This window comes from Glycine max, chromosome 8 (assembly GCF_000004515.6).
Source record: "Glycine max cultivar Williams 82 chromosome 8, Glycine_max_v4.0, whole genome shotgun sequence".
Taxonomy (NCBI): Eukaryota; Viridiplantae; Streptophyta; class Magnoliopsida; order Fabales; family Fabaceae; genus Glycine; species Glycine max.
This window is the reverse complement of record NC_038244.2, coordinates 13,618,464-13,636,663: the sequence shown is the minus strand read 5'-3', so window position 1 is coordinate 13,636,663 and position 18,200 is coordinate 13,618,464. Positions and strand designations below refer to the sequence as shown.

The window sequence follows — 18,200 nt, the reverse complement described above, 5'->3', positions numbered from 1 at the left end:
TTTGAATACGTCACGTGCTAATGGCCATCTTTCTTAAGTGTGTCACAAAAGTGGCTAATATTAGTCCCAAAGATGCTGTAACAACACTTGTTCATGTTATGTTATAGGATTCTTGTAAATATATATATACTTATGCAACTTGCATAAGCTTAGTAGATGAAGTGGGGTTGATTTCTTGACATATTCATAAGAACCACTTCAACTCTTATGTGCAAAATCATTCAAATGTATCATACGTTAGAAGTTCTTACAAAAATCTTTTATCCGTGAAGTGGTTAGACCAACTTGCCATTAGCCCTTTGCATCTTTTAAAAGCAATTGTTGTCTATCGTTTTGGTTGCATGTTAAGGATGAATATCATTATTGAATCCTTATGTCGAAATCCCAAGTTTGGATTCATTGAATGGACTCGTTTTTTCATCTATTCCATTATTCAGGGAAGAATGCGATTAACAAGGAATTCATTATTTAGAGGGACCATTATTCAGCTCAAACATTCTAAAATGTAGTTATGGTCAAAGATCACAATTCATAACAGAATAATCAAAAGCTTTAATATAATTACTTTTCACAATAACTAAACTTATAGTTAGGCAATAGAGATCTTGAACAGAAGATTTCAATTGTGTAATTCAAAATTTCTAACAATCTGTTTTAAGGCATGTTATAGATGAAAGCCATTACACTTTTACATCATAACATTACATATAGTGTTTTAACACCTGTGATGTAAAGCAGAGATATCAAAAAATTATTAGATAATCCGGATTATTACATATCTATGGTCTCGACTTTACCAATATCTATGTGACACATAATTAAATTTTTTTAATTTACAAGGAATAATTAATAATTTCTATGATATATGAGGTTCAATGTTAGGAAACCATACCAATCTTTTGATTGTGGTAAAGACTAGTACATTGATTAGGGTTGGCCATGGGCATGGATTCCCCACTTGGTTTATAGGGGAAGGAACTAAAGAAGACTACTATACTATGATAAAAATAATTTGATGGTTGAGCAAGTCAGCAGACCAAAAAAAATCCTCGAAAATGAGAGAAAATGGTGCAACAATGTCAACCATTATAAGCAAGAAAAAGTGGCTGAGGTAGCTAGGGCCAATTGGAGGAAGAGATGTGACAATGAAGTCCAAAGTAAGAAAGCTCTACAGCATGTTCAACCCACACCATTTGGACCAATAAAAACACACCATTAATCATGATGCTTTTACATTGTCCATCCATAGAATACAATACTATAATCCTCTCTATCTTCCCCACCTCCAAAATCACATAAAAAAAGTAAGCAATTTTTCATTTGGGAAGAGTTTCATTCCAGGCCACTAGTGCTTGTAAATAGTTCTTTTAATATTCCAGAGACTGAGAACATGCTTTCCAACCACTAACCACAAAACATGTCCATTGCATGTGTATAGAGATAATGCGATATTTCTGTTGGATCAAAAGTAGCTTCAGAATGTGCATAAACAGTAGCATCCATTCATTTTAGATCATAACATAAAGGTGCAGCTTGAAAATCTTGTTTTGTTGATACAGGCTGTTCTGTTACATGCTCCTGTCAAAATGGCCTTAATGGCTGGCCCATGGACCACATTCTGTATTGAGAACTCTACTTAAACAGTACAAATAATCAAATCATATGAAGGGTTGGCATTGGTGATTACAGAAGTGTGCTTTATTTCAATTATTTACTTTTGATGATTTTATTTATTTATTTCTGTTTTCACTATATATTTAGGCTCCAACCTTGAGCCAGCATGAACAGCACCCAAGAAAATTAATTCCCCTAAATGTATCAAATTAATAATTAATAATTGATATTAATTAATATTCATATTAATATTGATACGAGGAATGCATCCTTAAAACTGCTTAAGATCTAGGACATGCTTGTTTTTTAATTTTAAAACTGTTTTCTGTTCTTAAAAACAAAAGAACAAAGAAAAGTAGTTTTTGAAAAATGTTTTAAAAAATAATCTCTCTTCAATTTTTATTTTTTATTTTTTACTTTCAGTTTCTATTACTCATTTTTCCTTGCACTTATATCTTCTTCCCTCACTCCTACTCACTAAAAATTAGTTTTTGTTTAAAATAGTTTTTCAAAACTAAGAAACAAAAACACAATCAGTCACACACCATATCTTAGCTGAAACAAGCCATCGAGATTCTGGACAACAGCAGTACTTTAGAACCGAAAATACATGGCTAGCAATTGTTATATTGAGCGTATTATGTGTTCATGAAGTGTACCTTCATAATCTTTTACTTCCACTTAAAAAAATGTACTTATGGCTTGTTAAATTCTATCACAAGATACCAACCCTTCAAGCTGTAACTATTAATTGGTTAGTGTAAAACATGGCAGCAATTTTCAGTAAAAGTACGCTGATAATCTAATGAACCAAATGCATAATGAAAAAAAAATCACATTGAGATTTCAAAATTTTTGATAAAAAATGGTTCCTACATTCTTACCATACATGTATAATATATGTACTATGGCTTTGAGTTCCCTTCTCAAAGCAATGATTCTAATAAACTTGGATGCTCCAAGTACAATTGCAAATTCAGAGGTTCACTACTCATTGACTTGATAGGGGTTATAAGTGGAGGCTGCTGCCCCGGTTTTGTGTCAGTTGGGATCGACAAGTCTGCTTCCTTGCTTGTACCAGCCTTGGGAAGGGATCAAAAGTAAGCAGTTATCTCCCACCTGCAATCTGTTAGGAGAGGAAAGAAAAAGTTTAAACCTGTTTCAGTCTATATATGCACCAAAGGACAAAAATTCAGCATGAGGGTTACACTTTTCAAATGTATCAAAGAAGTTTACAAACCACCTCCACTTGATTCAAACTAGCAATCTATATGATTATGAACTGAAATTGATGATAAGATATTGGTATGCCAGTGAGCAGATGATTTTATGATCGTGCACACATGCATGACACTTGTTCATACACACAACAAAAAAAGGGATAGTTGCAAATTTACAATAAAAAGAGCACATCATTAAGTAAAAAAAAAAAAAAGGAAAAATTGTATTTCCGGTCTCTCTGTTATGGTTAATGTGCAATTTTGGTTCTCAATAATATATTGCAGCAATTAAATCCCCTTGTTTTTCTAATTAAAAAAAAATTCAAGTCCATCTGTCAATTTGCTATCCATTACTACAAAACTTAGTGACATGGCCAACAATTTACATACGTGAGTGATGCTTTATTGACTTGACATCTTAATGGACATACTGATAACTTCAATCTATTTAAATTACTCAATAAGTCAATATAAATAGGTTAAACATAAAATGATGAATTTAATATGCTTAGTAAAGTGTTTTGCTACATAAGTAAATCATTGGCCATGTGACTAACTTCTGTTATTAATTGGATTAGAGTTAGACTGACACAGAGACCTGCCTTTTCTAATTAGGAAAATTAAGGGATTTGATTGTTTTAAAAATTATTGGGAGACATCACAAAAATCATATGTGACGAGACCAAAAGTGCTACTAAGCCAAAGAAAAACAACGAGAAGATAAAAAAGGAAACAGAAATCTTTGCAGAGCATGATTATACTCGCATTTACCAGGAGGAAGCCCTTTAGAAAGAGATTCTGAGTTTGACAGTTTGATCAGAACTCAAGATCAACCTCTTCCACCTCTGAACTTAGTTTGGTTCATTGTAAGCTTGAATACAAATTTCTCCAATGGAACATTGTCAGCATTGAAGAAGATAACAGCTACTCTCTCCACCATTCCCTAGTAAATGGAAGGTAAGGGATAAAAATTAGCAAACCAAAAGAAAGCAGTTGCAAGGAAAGTTGGATATTACAGGATAGTGTCCGTTTGTACAGGATAGTGGAGCTTCAGTCAACTATTGACTTATTTAAATCTTCTGCAAAAGAATTAGCCTACATCACATATCTTGGAAAAATGACATGTAATTATTTAATGAATCCTCTGCTGAAAACAAATACTGTGAGTTTTTTTTTTTTGGGTACGAAGTGTTTGGATTATATTTTCATTATTGTTTGTATGAGCTGCATATTTGATGTCATATTTATACCTTGAATATATGATCAATCAATGGAGTAAAACTAACTAAGAGGTAACTAGAAGCTAACTTACCACCTAACACTAACTAATTGACACAATTACATTTGACCAAGTGCTAATAATCTAAACATGAACCCCCTGTATGGTACAGAGGAGGAAGAAAAAACTGAGTTATGAATTGAAGAGAAAATAGAAGAAAATGAAAATTGTGAAATTTTGTTTCTAAAAGTCAACTTTTTCTCCCTTTTCTTTTCATTTTATCTTCAACCAAACAAAAGAAAATGCATTGTTATATTTTCTCTCCTCATTCACACATACTAGAATGCTTTATGTTTTAACAAAACATTTCACTCCGCCTAAATTTTAAAGGAAAAGAAAAGCCTGTATATCTCCTATGCAGTCTTATAGAAGATGACATGAAACACAGTTCTCAATAATGATGAAAATGTAATATATCACAACCAGCATTTTTTAATGCAGGTAGTTTCACAGCCTGCATTTGATTCTTTTATAAATAAACATTATAAGTAAAGGCATAGATTCCAAGGTGCTAAATTAGGCATCATAACATATACTTGGTAGTTTGTATAATATTGTTATAAGTTGATACACTGATGATCCAATGGTAAAATAGTCAGTTAGTCAGTAGTCACCAGCTTATACGATAAGCATTTTTTTCCTTCTAAGTAAGGACTTTGTAGATAGGCAAGTGGGGGTGAGAGAAGCTCGAAGTCTGAACCTCCAGATAACTAGAAGCGACTAATTTATAATTTTGAAGTCCTAAATCTCTAACTCTATTAATGGGTATTTTTTACTATAAAGAAAACCTTACATTACTATCTCCAAACAACATGCACAAGATACACTCATTTGGGTTATTTCATGATCATACATGACATTGGTAGTAGCAACCTATATTTGATTTGTTTTATATACCAACTTTTGCATAGAGGGTAGAAGCCCTGAAACAGTAGCATGCATGTAATACCTAAGCTGACGATGGAGAGCCCTTTGAATCACCACATTCATATACCTTCTCCTCTCAAAGGCACCTTTTCCACGCCCACAAAAATGAATTCCAATCAATTTACAATATTTATTTGCCAATAACTACAAAATAGAAAAATAAAATAAAATAAAATAAAATAGAAGTGCACTGTGCAGTCAAAATCATTGTTTTTCATTTTACCACAAACCAAACATCAAAAGACAGGAAGTAAAAAAAAATAAAAATGCATGCAACAACAAACCAACCAGAAGGATAAACCCCTTTGAGAAAAACAACAGCAGTAATAGCCACCTCCAAAAAATTCAACCAAAACCCTAGCTATTTGGCCTGGAAATTTCCACACAGAATCATAGTAACTCCAAACTAACATATCCATATACATAAAATAAAATAAAAATAAAAACTTTAATTGGTTAATTTCAAACCTTGTGGAGTTTGATTCTGTCTTCGCTCCATCATCTTCGTTTCTCCACATTCAAATTCAGTTCCCCACACACTCCAATTGAAGGAAACAAACAAAACAACCCCTTTTCCCCAAAAGACCGTAAAACCTATCAAAAGTACAAATTTGCCACTGTACCGACCCGAAATCAATTCGGGTTCGGGTTGGACCACCGATTGACGGGTCGTTTTATGACCCGATTCTTCGTCTTCTTTCTTTTCTCCTTGAGTCTGTGTTACTGTCACCAACTACGAGATTTTGATTTTCCATTGACGCGCGTGAAATGTTAGGTGAGATTTTGATTTTCTCTCTTCTTGCGTTTTCCGAGGAAATTGGGTTTTCAATTAGGGTTTTTGCTGAATCGTTTCTTTGGGTTTTGATTCTGGAATTTGAAAATTGAAGGGAAAAACGATGGAAAGAAGAGACGAAGAAGAGGGAGAGCGTGTGTAGTGGTTTTGGGTGACATTGGACGAAGCCCTCGAATGCAGTACGACGCTCTTTCACTCGCCAATCAGGTTTTTCTTTCTTTCAATTTCTATAATTTCCTTCAGTAATTTAATTTTAGCTTAATTTTATTTGATTATCCCTTTTTTATGTCGGAATTCACGTGAGCGTTTTGAGTTAGTTGTAAGTTTGCCAGGACATGCATCATGACAAAAGTAGTAGTAGTTAGAGGCTTTTGAATAATTCTTCTGTTTCTAGTTTTGGTTTGAGAAAAGTTGTAAATGGTGATGTTTTTTTTTTTTTTTTTTTTTTTTTTTTTTTTTTAATGTTTGGGAGTAGGATCATACCGAAATTATGATGTCTGGGATTCTGCACTGGGTGTAATAGATGTTCTATTTTTATGAGCATGATTCTTGAATTTTAATGCAGACTTGATCAGGTTATGTATTTCAAGTTTTTGTGTAATCAATTGAGAGCTCTTGACCTGGTAGTTGTTGCTGTTAGATGTTTCTGAGATCCAGTTGATGCTCATGATTTCATTTTTTTTTCCTTTTCTTTTTCTGGTAATTTAATGTTTGGAAAGTGCATGATGTTGTTACATATGGTCATGACTTGAGTATTAATTTAATCACAGTGGCTAACTGGTTATTTGTTTTCAGGAACCTTGATGGTATTGTCATGCAGTATTGAATTATGTTGTTAAATATATGCGTACAATATTGTTTGGAATTTCGATTTCCTCAACTGGGAATAAATGGCCGTTCTTTCCCGTGTAGGCATGATCATTAGGTATTTTGCACATTTAATCATGATTCATGAGCTCCTTGTAATGTTTAAGCATTTCAATTTGTTTTTTATTTGTGCTACTGTTCATTGATCCTACTGGCTCTTCTATGTGGCATTGCAGGCTTCCTTGGAGGTTGACATTGTTGCATATGGAGGTACCGTTCTGATTTCAAGTTGTTTATAATGAATCATTAGAGTTATATTTTTATTAGTATAGTAATTCATGGAGTTAGGTACTAATTTTTTGTTCAGCTTGAGTAAATTTTCTTGTTTAATGATGATTTCTAACAGGTTCAGAGCCCCATACTGCACTTCTTGCCAACCCATCTATTCATATTTACGTAATGGTATCAATGCTGACTAATACTAATCTTTTCTAGACAAGTTATCCTCATATTTTACTAGAGTTGGAACTTTTTCAAGTTTTCAGAAGCAGTGGTTAACAGCCAGTCAAAGTTTACCAAAGATACTTCGATCAATAATGCTTTTGTTGAAGCCATTGGTTCAATTTTGCATGCTTCTTTGGTTCCTTTGTGTAAAAATACCATCTCCTGATATTTTTATTGTCCAGGTTAGCCTTTTAGGGTTTCTTCCTATTTTTCTCCCTCAACATTTGAGCTTACATTTTTGGTTTACTTGATAGATTCAATGCTCCTTGTTCTTACTAAGTTAGACATAATGTTGGAAAACTTGTACCTGAAAAATTAATTGTTGTTTTGGATCTTAGCCTTTGTTTGAGAAGCATCCCTATAGCTAAATAAATAATAAAACTATCTTTGCCAAGTAGTTTGTGTTAGGTCAGTTTGGGCTACTAGAGAAATTCCGTAGTGCTAGTGCCTCAGTATCTTTTTTTCACAGATGATGTTAAGAACTCTACATTTTGAAGGATATTTAATTAAATATTAACTAATATCTGGTTATGTTAAGTGTGTAATGATTCATTGATAAACGAACCAGAATGACTAGAGACGGTTGATTTCATATGCATAATTTATCTCATTCCTTTGTTTGTGCAGAATCCTCCTTCAGTTCCAACCCTGGTGGCCGTAAAATGGGCCAGCTGGTTGAGAAATTCATCTTTTGTTATAGATTGGCATAATTTTGGGTATACTCTACTTGCACTGTCATTGGGAAGAAATAGTCATTTTGTCTCCTTATATAAATGGTACTAGTTTAGCATATTTTAAATTTTACACGAGGGTTTTATTTTTGGTCTGTAATGGCTTCGGTTTTTCAAGGTTGCTGCTAATGTGATTATTTTTCTTGGCTCCCATTAGGTTTGAGAAGCATTATGGAAAAATGGCAGATGCTTCTCTCTGTGTAACAAAAGCAATGCTGCATGAATTGGCTCAGAACTGGGGAATAAAGTAGGAGAGTCAACTCAAAGTTAAAATATATTGTTTAACATAAAATTGTTGCTGTGAAGAAATTTGATGTTTATTTTTTAATTCTTAATTTTTTAGTGCTACAGTTTTGTATGATCTGCCTCCTGACATGTTTCATCCATCTTCACTGGAGGAGAGGCATAAGCATAAGGTGATCTAGTTGTTTAGTAACAATGGTTATTATTACTTATCAAGCATTCTTAGAGATTTTCATATATAATATAGATAGCTTACAGTTGTTTTGCAGATTAAATGAGGACTTGTTTCAGCCTCTCGGTGTCAGAGATTGTGTTAGTAATGGTAAGATAGGTTTTAAAATCCAGATACATATTGATCTTAGTTGTTAGCACATTTTTTTTTTTTTTGTTAATGAGCTTGCTTCTTACAGGAACCTCATTGATTGCTAGCCATCGCCAAAATGAAACTCTGTTTACAACTGAGTTTGGTTCAAACATATATTTGAAGCCAAATAGACCAGCACTTGTTGTAAGCAGTATGAGCTGGTAAGTATCCTATTATGAATTGCCTCCTTTGGCTTGTATGGATGTTGTGATTTTCAGGAGATTTTGTTTTTTCTTTATTGGAAACCTTGGTACAACACAGGTTATTTTCCTTCTAAAATAGACACTTTCTTTATTCCTGAGAAATTAGTTATAGATGGACCTTCAGTGAGAAAAATGAAGCAAAACAAGAAAAATAAAAAGCCATAGAAAACCTCTGTTGACTGGGATAATCTTGACTTATATTTGTGGGCTACTTAGCTAAACTTGAGTGGTTTATTTTATGACTTGTGCCACTTTCAGGACACCAGACAAAGATTTTGCCATTCTCTTGGAAGCTGCTGTAATGTATGATAGACGTGTTGCTGCCATAATAGGTGAAGATGATTCAGTAGATGAAGAGGTCATGTGGAAAGAAATATCTGATGCAAAACAATGTTTATATCCCAGATTGTTATTCATCATAACTGGTATAGTTTTTCTTTTTTCATTCTGTACTATTGGAAATCGTATGGAATTTTCTAATGAGGGATCTTCATTGATGAAGGCAAAGGTCCAGAAAAAGAAAAGTATGAGGCAACAATAAAGGGAATGAAACTTAAACGTGTGGCATTTCGTACCATGTGGCTGTCAGCTGATGATTATCCATTACTGCTAGGTATTTTGTTTGTTCCTTGTTTTAAAAATGACCTTGCACTGTGGTGAAATTCTTGATTTAACAGTTTTGGGTAATTTCAGGATCAGCTGATCTAGGTGTTTGTCTGCATATGTCATCATCAGGATTAGACCTTCCAATGAAGGTATCCATTTTATATGTCAGTGTACAAAGAAAGATGTGCTGTTAGCAATGTCTTTTCATGGTTATATTAATAATTTGATTAACCTCCCTGTGAATAATATGCTGTTTCATATCATTTAAGCCACATTGCACTCATAAGCTTTTAGGGCATCAAACTGTGATGAATATTATGTTGATCATGTGGGTTCTCCTATAAAATGATTGAAATCATCTAGCTACATTTTCATATAACTCAAATGCTTCATTAGAGTATATATCCATCTGTACAGTCTATTAGCTCTATGTTATATAAATCGTAAGATAATGTTCTGTGCTAGTTCTTGTATGCATATTCTGGCTAATTAGTTCATTTTGAATGGGTTAAGGCTTCTCATATTTCTTGAGGTGTTCGAGCTTGCCATTTTCAGTTAATTCTGCACCATGGGATAGGTTCAAGTTAGACCTTGGTTTGAATCTCTCATGGCTCTTCTTTATGTATGATATTAAATATTAGCTCTTCCTCTTAATTTAATGTCCTGAACTCTGTATTGGATATTTTGATAGCTAAACTTTAGGGTTTTTTTAATGATGATTTCCGGTTTTTGTTAAGTATGCTCCATTTTGAAAGTGTGTTAAAACAACCATTGAATCCTATTTTCACTTTCAATTTATTTTTTAAAAAATTATGCTTTAACTGTTCCAGGTTGTGGATATGTTTGGCTGTGGGCTGCCTGTTCGTGCTGTTTCATACTCTTGGTAAGCTATCTACTTCCTTGGAAAATTGTTTGTGACTTGTTCTGAAGTTCAAAAAAGTTGTTCTTTTCATTTATGGGTCAAAGTTTTCACCCTCTTGAAGCATTAGAGAACTGGTTAGACTTGACAAAAATGGTCTTCTCTTCTCTTCTTCGTCTGAGCTAGCTGATGAACTTCTGGTAAGTCTGTTAATGATTACAAGCTGCAACTCCCTTAATGTGAACTACATTGTTTTGTCTGTTAAAAACTTGAGCAAAGAGCATACTAATTTGGTGCCCTGAATCCACACAGCTTCTCTTCAAGGGATTTCCTGATGACTGTGAAGCTTTGGAGGTCCTCAAATATGGTGCATTAGAAACTGGTTCTTCAGCAAGGTGGGCTACTGAATGGGAAGAACAGGCAAAGCCGCTGATAACTGAGGCAAGTTCATTCTGCAATGCTATGCACTATCTCATTATCAGGTCATCTACTCTTGTGGTAGTGTGTCTCAGTGATCAATTCCCGATTTATCGGAATAGACAAAATCTTCAAGTAGACAGAATCTTCTGATTCTGCTTTTTTCTATGCACAGCTAGCAGTAGATATTCGTTCCATTACTTTAGGGATTTCAATTGTTTAGTTACCTTTTTAAATAGAAGATTATATCCTAGTTTTTAGACCTAGACTAGTGCCAGCTGTTTTCCTAGTTTCCTATTTATAACACTACCTGTAATTGGGAAAAAATACAATATTTTTCTACATCTCTATTTGATACATGCGATCAACAATTTGTCCTACTCTTGTGAACCTAAAATGAGAGCATATGATTTTGCAGGTTATGTCAAGATTTTGACACACTGTTGATTCTTAGAAGACATCTTTAACTTCTCTAACAGTATTATTGGATCAAGCTGTTGGCCTGATCCAGTGGAGAGTTGACTAGTACTATGTGCTGATTGCATGCAAACCTGAAGAAGTTTTGGCAATTTCCAAGTCAGAGTTACCTTGTAGTCTTGTACAAAATAGGTATGCAGCAGGGTTTCCAACATATGCTTGTTGTTGACTTGCTGTGTATGAAGTTGCAAACAAGTGTTCTCTGTAAAATTTGACTTTATGATTTAGGATTTCATTTCCTTTGAATATGACTTGATTCTTGGTCCATATGTTTCGATGAAAATGAGGTTAAAGCTTCTAGATAAGATTTTTCTGGTGAACTTAGAGTTCAATTTTGATACCATGCTAGTTATACAAGCTTAGGACAACTCTCCCAAAATCTAATTAACGAAGGGGAAGCTAAGATGCAAATTTGAAATTTAAAATAATAAAAACAGAGAGAAAGAAAAACCATTTTCAGTGTAACATTAAGATTGAGAAACTACAATTAATATCATGTAACATCAAGATTGAGAAATATAAACAAAAACTAGGAAAAGAAAAAATAAATTATATTCTATTTGTTTCTAGGATAACTAACTTATTGACTTATCAAAGTCTGTCCTCAAACTCAGAGAGAGGCCTCATTTCTACATCAAAGCCTTTCTTCCTTCTTATCTCCGCAACACGAGCAGCAGCAGGAGTGACAGGTTCTAGTGGATCAGATGGCTACATATCCCAATGGTCAAATAGTAACTGGGGGAAGGCATGCCCCCCAGTTTGAGCATTGAATTTAAATGACTCAATAACAGGCAAATATGCCTTGACATTGTGAAGTGGGGTGCCGGGCCTCTGGCATTCCTCAAACACGTGCCCTCTTTTCTGGTTAAGAACACTGTATGCACCATCAAGAGCCTGATCAGGTGCCTGTATTTCCACCAGATACACGGGCTCAAGAAGTCTCGGTTTTGCTGTCAGCATGGCTGCATAGCAGGCTCTTCTAGCACAGTTGAAATGATCTGACCACCTCCTCTGTGAATGGCATCAGCATGAATAACCATATCACAAATCTTGAAGCAGACCCCTCGCATTTTCTCACCAGCCATTGGACCTCCATTTGATGCTCCCTCAAACCCAGCAACAACCGAGCATTTGATTTCATTGAGGTACTGTACGCCCTTGCAAGTATCTACCACCATGTTGGGTCCTTTACCATCGGGGCCAAAACATCATATTTTCTTGTCCATATCCTTTTCCCAACCAAACACTTCTGACAATATTTTAGACCTATCTTTGGGGCAACCCCTGGTCCAATCTTTTCATCATCAATAGCCTCTGCGAGTCCAGCCTCCATGGGCCTTGCTTCCATGTACAGACGGTTGTGTCTGTTAGGTGACTTGCTCATCACTGTACAGCAAGACCTCTCTAAAACAGTCTCACGGAAAGAGAGATATTGAAATCTCTGCTCCATTCATAAAATCCTCCTGCAAGTTCTTGAAACAGATTTCAAGATGAAGCTCACCAGCAGCAGATATTATATGCTCTCCTGTCTCCTGTCAACTCCTTTTGCAACTTGGGCCTCCGCTCATCCCTCTGGTCGCTCATGCAAAGTTCAATAACCTGTTTGATCGGTTCATAGCAGAACATAACAAAGCCGCGCTTGCACGTAGAAGTCCCGGTATGCTTGTAGGTCCACTTTCTGGTAGCAGAGTCGAAGAAATTCTCACCCCAAAGCCTACTCATCATCTTTGCCTCATCAACTCCAAACTTGGAAGCATGCATCTTGGCAAAGTTGGTGAGTGTAAAACCCCATCCATGCAAGCCAGCAGAAAAAGCAACTGTTCCCTTTTCAGGGTATACCTGAATATCACCAAGTGCTGCATCTTCATAGGTTGCCATGATCACATTTGCACTCTCAACAACCCTCTGAAATGTAAGGTATGCCTCCTCTGCATCAAGGTGGAGTTCAAGGAAGCACCTATCCATCTTGTTAACAACCAAAACAGGCTTAACCCTTTCTCCAAGGGCCTGTCTCAGCACAGTTTCTGTCTGGACACAGACACCCTCAACACAGTCCACCACCACAAGTGCTCCATCAGTGACGTGAAGCGCAGCCATGACCTCAGATGAGAACTATGTTTATATACAAAAGCTAATTTTAATATATAGAAAAACTTATTCCATTCTTTTTCTAATTTTCTTCTACTATACATACATAAGTTATTATTGTAATATTATTGGATTAAGTAAAACCACGCCCTTCGAGAATTAAGACTAGAATAAAAGTTTTTACTAAGGAAAACCATGTATAAATAAATAAATAAAAAAATAGATCAAGTAAACCTAAATGTGGTTAAAGGTAGGAAACAATTGAACAATAGAGGTATTTATTTAGAAAGGGATCAAGTAGAAAGATGTACTAAGACCCATAGGATATACTTTAAGTTTAGAAAGGAAAGTCAAGATATGAAATTAGAGGTATTTATTTCTCAAATTTGAAAATTTTGTAGGTATTATATTTACACTCAAATCTAAATATTGGGTTAAATTTTCAAACTATATCATTCTTCCGATTAATCGATGTTAGATAAACATCAAACCTGGGCCAAACTATCAAATAGTTTTACCTCACTCCTTAGGCAATCACTGTAAACTAGTCTCAATTCACTTCACCGACTTTATATCATCAACCACACATGGTCTACACCAGTAATTAAAATATCTTCAGCTGCATTCAATTACCAAGTTCTCATTTGATCATTCGCCACAAAAACAAAAGCGCCACACAATTATTGAAAATACTATCTTTCAAGCAAAATTCGCAAAATAATAATTTGAACCAACACCGATGCAAAATCCTATTAGAGCAAAAATACATCGATGCAAGGACCAAATAACAGCATTACAACATTCACGGGCAAAACCACAAACAAAACTAACAGAAATTAAATCTAAAGTAGCATTGTTCACAAGAGAAAATAAATTCGACTAAGTTCAAAGTAAAATAATTCATGAAACAAATTTAAAGCTTGTCTTCAAACTCGGAGAGAGGAGTCATCTGTTCCTTCAAGCCCTTCCTCTTGCGAATGTCAGTGACAAGCTGTGCAGCTTGTGATCCAGCCTCCAATGGGTCAGAAGACATCATGTCCCAGTGATCAAACACACATTGTGGGAAGGCCTGGCCTGATGTTGCAGCCCTCAATGTGCTCGAGAAACCAAAGGACTCGATGACAGGGAGGTATGCCTTGATGTTGTATAGTGGGGTACCTGGCCTCTGCATTTCCTCGAACACGTGTCCACGCTTCTGGTTAAGAACACTGTAGATTCCACCAAGAGCTTGTTCAGGAGCCTGTATTTCAACCAGGTAGACAGGCTCAAGAAGCCTGGGTTTGGCAGTAATCTGGGAAGCATAGAAGACTCTCCTGGCAGTAGGAATGATTTGACCACCTCCTCTGTGGATAGCATCAGCGTGCAGCACAACATCACATACTTCAAAGCAGATGGCTCTCATGTTTTCTTCAGCCAAAGCACCTTCTTTTGATGCCCACTGGAATCCAGCAACCACAGAATCCTTGATTTCATTCAAATACTGGACTCCCTTGCACATATCAACCACCATGTTGGGTCCAAGGGTCTCAGGGCCAAAGCACCAGATTTTCTTGGCAAGATCCTTGTCCCAACCGAACTCTTCAGACAAGATCTTGGAACGAACCTTGGGGTCATCCCTTGGTCCAATCTTGCCATCATCAATGGCCTCAGCAAGACCTTCCTCCAATGGTCTTGCTTCCATGTACAGACGGTTGTGCTTGTTGGGTGATTTGCTCATCACGGTGCGGCATGATCTCTCCAAAACAGTCTCCCTGAATGACACAACAGGGTCAGATTTGATAATCTCAGCTCCACCCATGAAATCATCCTGCAAGTCCTTCAAACAGATCTCAAGATGAAGCTCTCCTGCACCAGCAACAATGTGTTCACCAGACTCCTCAATGGTACAAACAACCATAGGATCTGACTTAGCCAACCGCTTAAGACCTTCAACAAGCTTGGGAAGATCTGATGCAACCTTACATTGAACAGCAACACGAACAACAGGTGAGACAGAAAACTTCATAGCTCGGATAGGGTGGGCATCGACTTCCTTCTCATTTGTCAATGTTGCATTCTTTGTGATGAACTGGTCAAGACCAACCATAGCCACTGTATTACCACAGGGGACATCCTCTACAGTTTCTTGCCTCTTTCCCATCCAAATGACAGTTCGTTGCACACTTTTAACATACAAATCCTTTTTCTCCCCAGGGACATAATTAGGTCCCATAATCCTCACCTTCAAACCAGTTGAAACCCTGCCAGAGAATACACGGCCAAAGGCAAAAAATCTCCCCTTATCAGATGCTGGAATCATCTTGGAGACATAGAGCATCAGAGGACCTTCAGGATCACAATTTCTGATAGCAGAAGCATATTGATCATCAAGAGGACCCTCATACAAGTTCTCCACACGATACTTCTGGGCTGTTGATGGAGAGGGTAGATGAAATATCATCATTTCCAATAGAGCACTACTTGCTGGAAGCCAGGTTTGCATGACACGCTTCATCAATGCTTTACCCATGAGGTCCTTCTCCTCAGATTTCATGGTGACCCCAAGCTTTTGCAGCATAGGCCACAGCTTATCCTTCTGATCATTCATACAAGTGTTAATAATCTGCTTGATGGGCTCATAACAGAACTGAACAAACCCACGCTTGCAGGTAGCAGAACCACTATTCTTGCTGGTCCATTTCTTTGTGGCTGGATCAAAAAAGTTTTCACCCCAGAGCCTTTCCATCATCTTTCCTTCATCAACTCCAAACTTGGATGCATACATCTTGGCAAAGTTAGTCAGGGTAAAAGCCCAGCCATGCAAACCAGCAGAAAAAGCAACTGTTCCTTTCTCTGGGTAGACCTGAACATCACCAAGTAGTGGATCTTCATATGTAGCCATGATAACATTAGCATTCTCAATAACCCTCTGGAATGTCTGGTAAGCCTCCTCTCCATCAACCTGGAGTTCAAGGAAGCACCTGTCCATCTTATTGACAGTCAGAACAGGCCTAATCCTTTCTCCAAGGGCTTGTCTTAGCACAGTTTCAGTTTGGACACAAACTCCTTCCACACAATCGACCACAACTAGAGCTCCATCAGTAATACGGAGTGCAGCAGTAACCTCAGATGAGAAGTCAACGTGCCCAGGGGAGTCAATGAGATTGATAAGATACTCATTCCCATTGCGCTCTCCCTTAAAACTCTTGAGAGCTTCATCAGTCATTTCATAGTAGAGTGAGATACCTGTAGACTTGATGGTAATACCACGCTCAGCTTCATCTGCACGGGTATCAGTCATACGGACATCACCGGCAACTTCTTGAGCAATAATACCAGCAGCAGCCACAAGAGAATCAGTGAGGGTTGATTTTCCTGTAATTCAAAAGCAAAACAATAAATTATCAGTGAACAAGAAAAGTAAAGCAATTATATAACTTGAAAAAACATCACATGCTAATAAACAGCTACACAGTTTGATTATAAACCATTCTTTAGTAAAATATAAACAGCAGTTTTTGATACAAAAGGAACTTCTTAAAAAGGCCTAACTTTAAAATTTATTGTCAAACAAACACCAAAGATATTTATCTTTGTTCAAAAACAAAAGGTAGGGGAACAAAATCATAACAATCAGGTACATCAAAGAGAAAGTAACCGCTATCTTTTAGTTTTAAATCCATACCGTGATCAACATGAGCAATGACAGACATATTACGGATATTATGCTTATAGTCCATAATACGACGTAGCTCTTCAGCTGTGAACTTCACCTGCAGAAGTAGACAAATCCCAATTCAGATCATAAACAATCAGCCAAAGTAAATAAACACAAATCATGCATCACTCTTCATTGACTTACCATTTTGATTAGGCCTTAGTTTCCAACAAAAGTCAAAGCTGAAAAATTAAAACACCAACGTTAGCTAAATAGCAAGATACTTAATGCAGGCAACAAAAACTAGAAAAAGAAAAAAGAGATATTTAAAGAGAGCAAAAAGGATGCAAAAGATTTGTTGTCATAACTCGGTCATAAACAAATTGAAAAAAACAAATAAGTAAAAAAAAAACCACAAATATGACCATAACAGATAAAAAATCTCATCTTAATATACACCTAAAATTTTCTCTCTTGGAACAGTTATAATTCCTTATTCTCCCTCAGGAAATAAGTTTGGATTGTTTAAAAAAAACAAACTTTAAATTTCAAACAAAAGCAGCAAACGGGCTCATCACATAATGCGATTTGCTTAAAACCCTAAATTATCATTTTAGGGAACGCAAATAATATTCAACAAATTATCAAAAAACAATAGCGCACGTCTAGAGCTAAAACATCTCAACAGTCAAGTGCGTCGGTGTGTGTTGAACCAAGATCCATCACTCACAAACAGAAAGTAAAACAACCGAACAAAGACGAAATAAAAAAATTTAAAAAAAGTCTGTTTAGATTTGGATCACCTAATATCATGTTCAATCAATTCATATCAAAGCTTACTAAACAACAACAAAAAAGAAAAGCAGAACAATCGATTATTCTTATTCCGTATAAAAGTAAGCGAAAGCAAAAACCCCATACATAGACAACAAGCAAATCAACAAAACTACACCGATTCACCGAAAAGTATTAAACAAGAAAGAAGCTTATTAAAAAGCACGCAGGAAAACAACAAAACGGAATCTGAACATTTGAGTAAAGCACAGATCTGAAGATAATAAACGGAAGAGAGAAAAACCAAAGGTACCGATCGTTTCGGAAACAAAGAAGCAAAGGAAAAGCGAGTGAAAAATTAGAGGCAGAGAGGAACCGAACCTGAAAGAGCGAGAAGGAGAGAGAGAGCGGCGAAGAGAGTAGCACTCCCTTCTATTGCGTGGGTATATAAAGTGGTGTGTGTGAGAGACACGAAGAGAGAAGTGTAGTGTTTTTTTTAGGGTTGTATCCACCACGCAATGCAAACGAAATTCTAAAGTATATGGGCCTTGGGCCTAGATCTCTCACGCCTGATTGACTTCTTGGCCCGATGTTTTTCTTTCTTTCATATTATCATGATGATAATGATTTATTATTTATTTGGAGTTATTAGGATAA

At 36.0% G+C, this 18,200-nt stretch overlaps 2 protein-coding genes, 1 long non-coding RNA gene and 1 pseudogene across 16 annotated transcripts; 1 reads left to right on the top strand and 3 right to left on the bottom strand.

Moving 5' to 3' along the window:
* Nucleotides 1-684: 684 nt before the first annotated feature.
* LOC100812258 (uncharacterized) lies at nt 685-5,618 on the bottom strand. Of its 11 annotated transcripts, none has more exons than XR_005892591.1 (5): nt 5,329-5,426; nt 5,063-5,184; nt 3,606-3,777; nt 2,499-2,740; nt 685-1,599 (listed from the first exon to the last, which is right to left on the bottom strand). It is a non-coding gene; the product is annotated as an uncharacterized lncRNA (long non-coding RNA). The 11 variants fall into 11 exon arrangements; XR_005892586.1 differs by lacking the exons at nt 685-1,599; nt 5,329-5,426 and adding exons at nt 3,851-3,913; nt 5,509-5,618 and having other exon boundaries at nt 2,453-2,740; nt 5,063-5,126; XR_005892589.1 differs by lacking the exons at nt 685-1,599; nt 5,329-5,426 and adding exons at nt 3,871-3,913; nt 5,509-5,618 and having other exon boundaries at nt 2,453-2,740; nt 5,063-5,126.
* Nucleotides 5,619-5,677: 59 nt separating this feature from the next.
* On the top strand, nt 5,678-11,290 carry LOC100305901 (UDP-glycosyltransferase TURAN-like). 4 transcript variants are annotated; one of them, XM_006584416.3, is made up of 17 exons: nt 5,678-5,815; nt 5,928-6,040; nt 6,877-6,910; nt 7,047-7,102; nt 7,186-7,326; nt 7,772-7,920; nt 8,033-8,122; nt 8,219-8,291; nt 8,377-8,440; nt 8,529-8,643; nt 8,944-9,110; nt 9,188-9,298; nt 9,379-9,440; nt 10,122-10,174; nt 10,275-10,350; nt 10,463-10,591; nt 10,986-11,290. In XM_006584416.3, exons 1-17 carry the CDS (start codon nt 5,809-5,811, stop codon nt 11,001-11,003), a joined length of 1,458 nt encoding a protein of 485 aa, XP_006584479.1. In that variant the 5' UTR covers nt 5,678-5,808; the 3' UTR covers nt 11,004-11,290. The 4 variants fall into 4 exon arrangements, with proteins under 4 accessions (XP_006584479.1, XP_006584478.1, XP_040874177.1 ...); XM_006584415.4 differs by lacking the exons at nt 7,047-7,102; nt 7,186-7,326 and adding an exon at nt 6,629-6,758; XM_041018243.1 differs by lacking the exons at nt 5,678-5,815; nt 5,928-6,040 and adding an exon at nt 6,650-6,758.
* Nucleotides 11,291-11,484: 194 nt separating this feature from the next.
* Nucleotides 11,485-13,700, bottom strand: LOC102666849 (elongation factor 2-like; annotated as a pseudogene).
* Nucleotides 13,701-13,856: 156 nt separating this feature from the next.
* Nucleotides 13,857-18,058, bottom strand: LOC100804251 (elongation factor 2). The gene is made up of 4 exons (XM_003531450.5): nt 17,925-18,058; nt 16,974-17,011; nt 16,797-16,884; nt 13,857-16,486 (listed from the first exon to the last, which is right to left on the bottom strand). Exons 2-4 carry the CDS (start codon nt 16,974-16,976, stop codon nt 14,046-14,048), a joined length of 2,532 nt encoding a protein of 843 aa, XP_003531498.1. The 5' UTR covers nt 16,977-17,011; nt 17,925-18,058; the 3' UTR covers nt 13,857-14,045.
* Between the last annotated feature and the right edge of the window lie 142 nt (nt 18,059-18,200).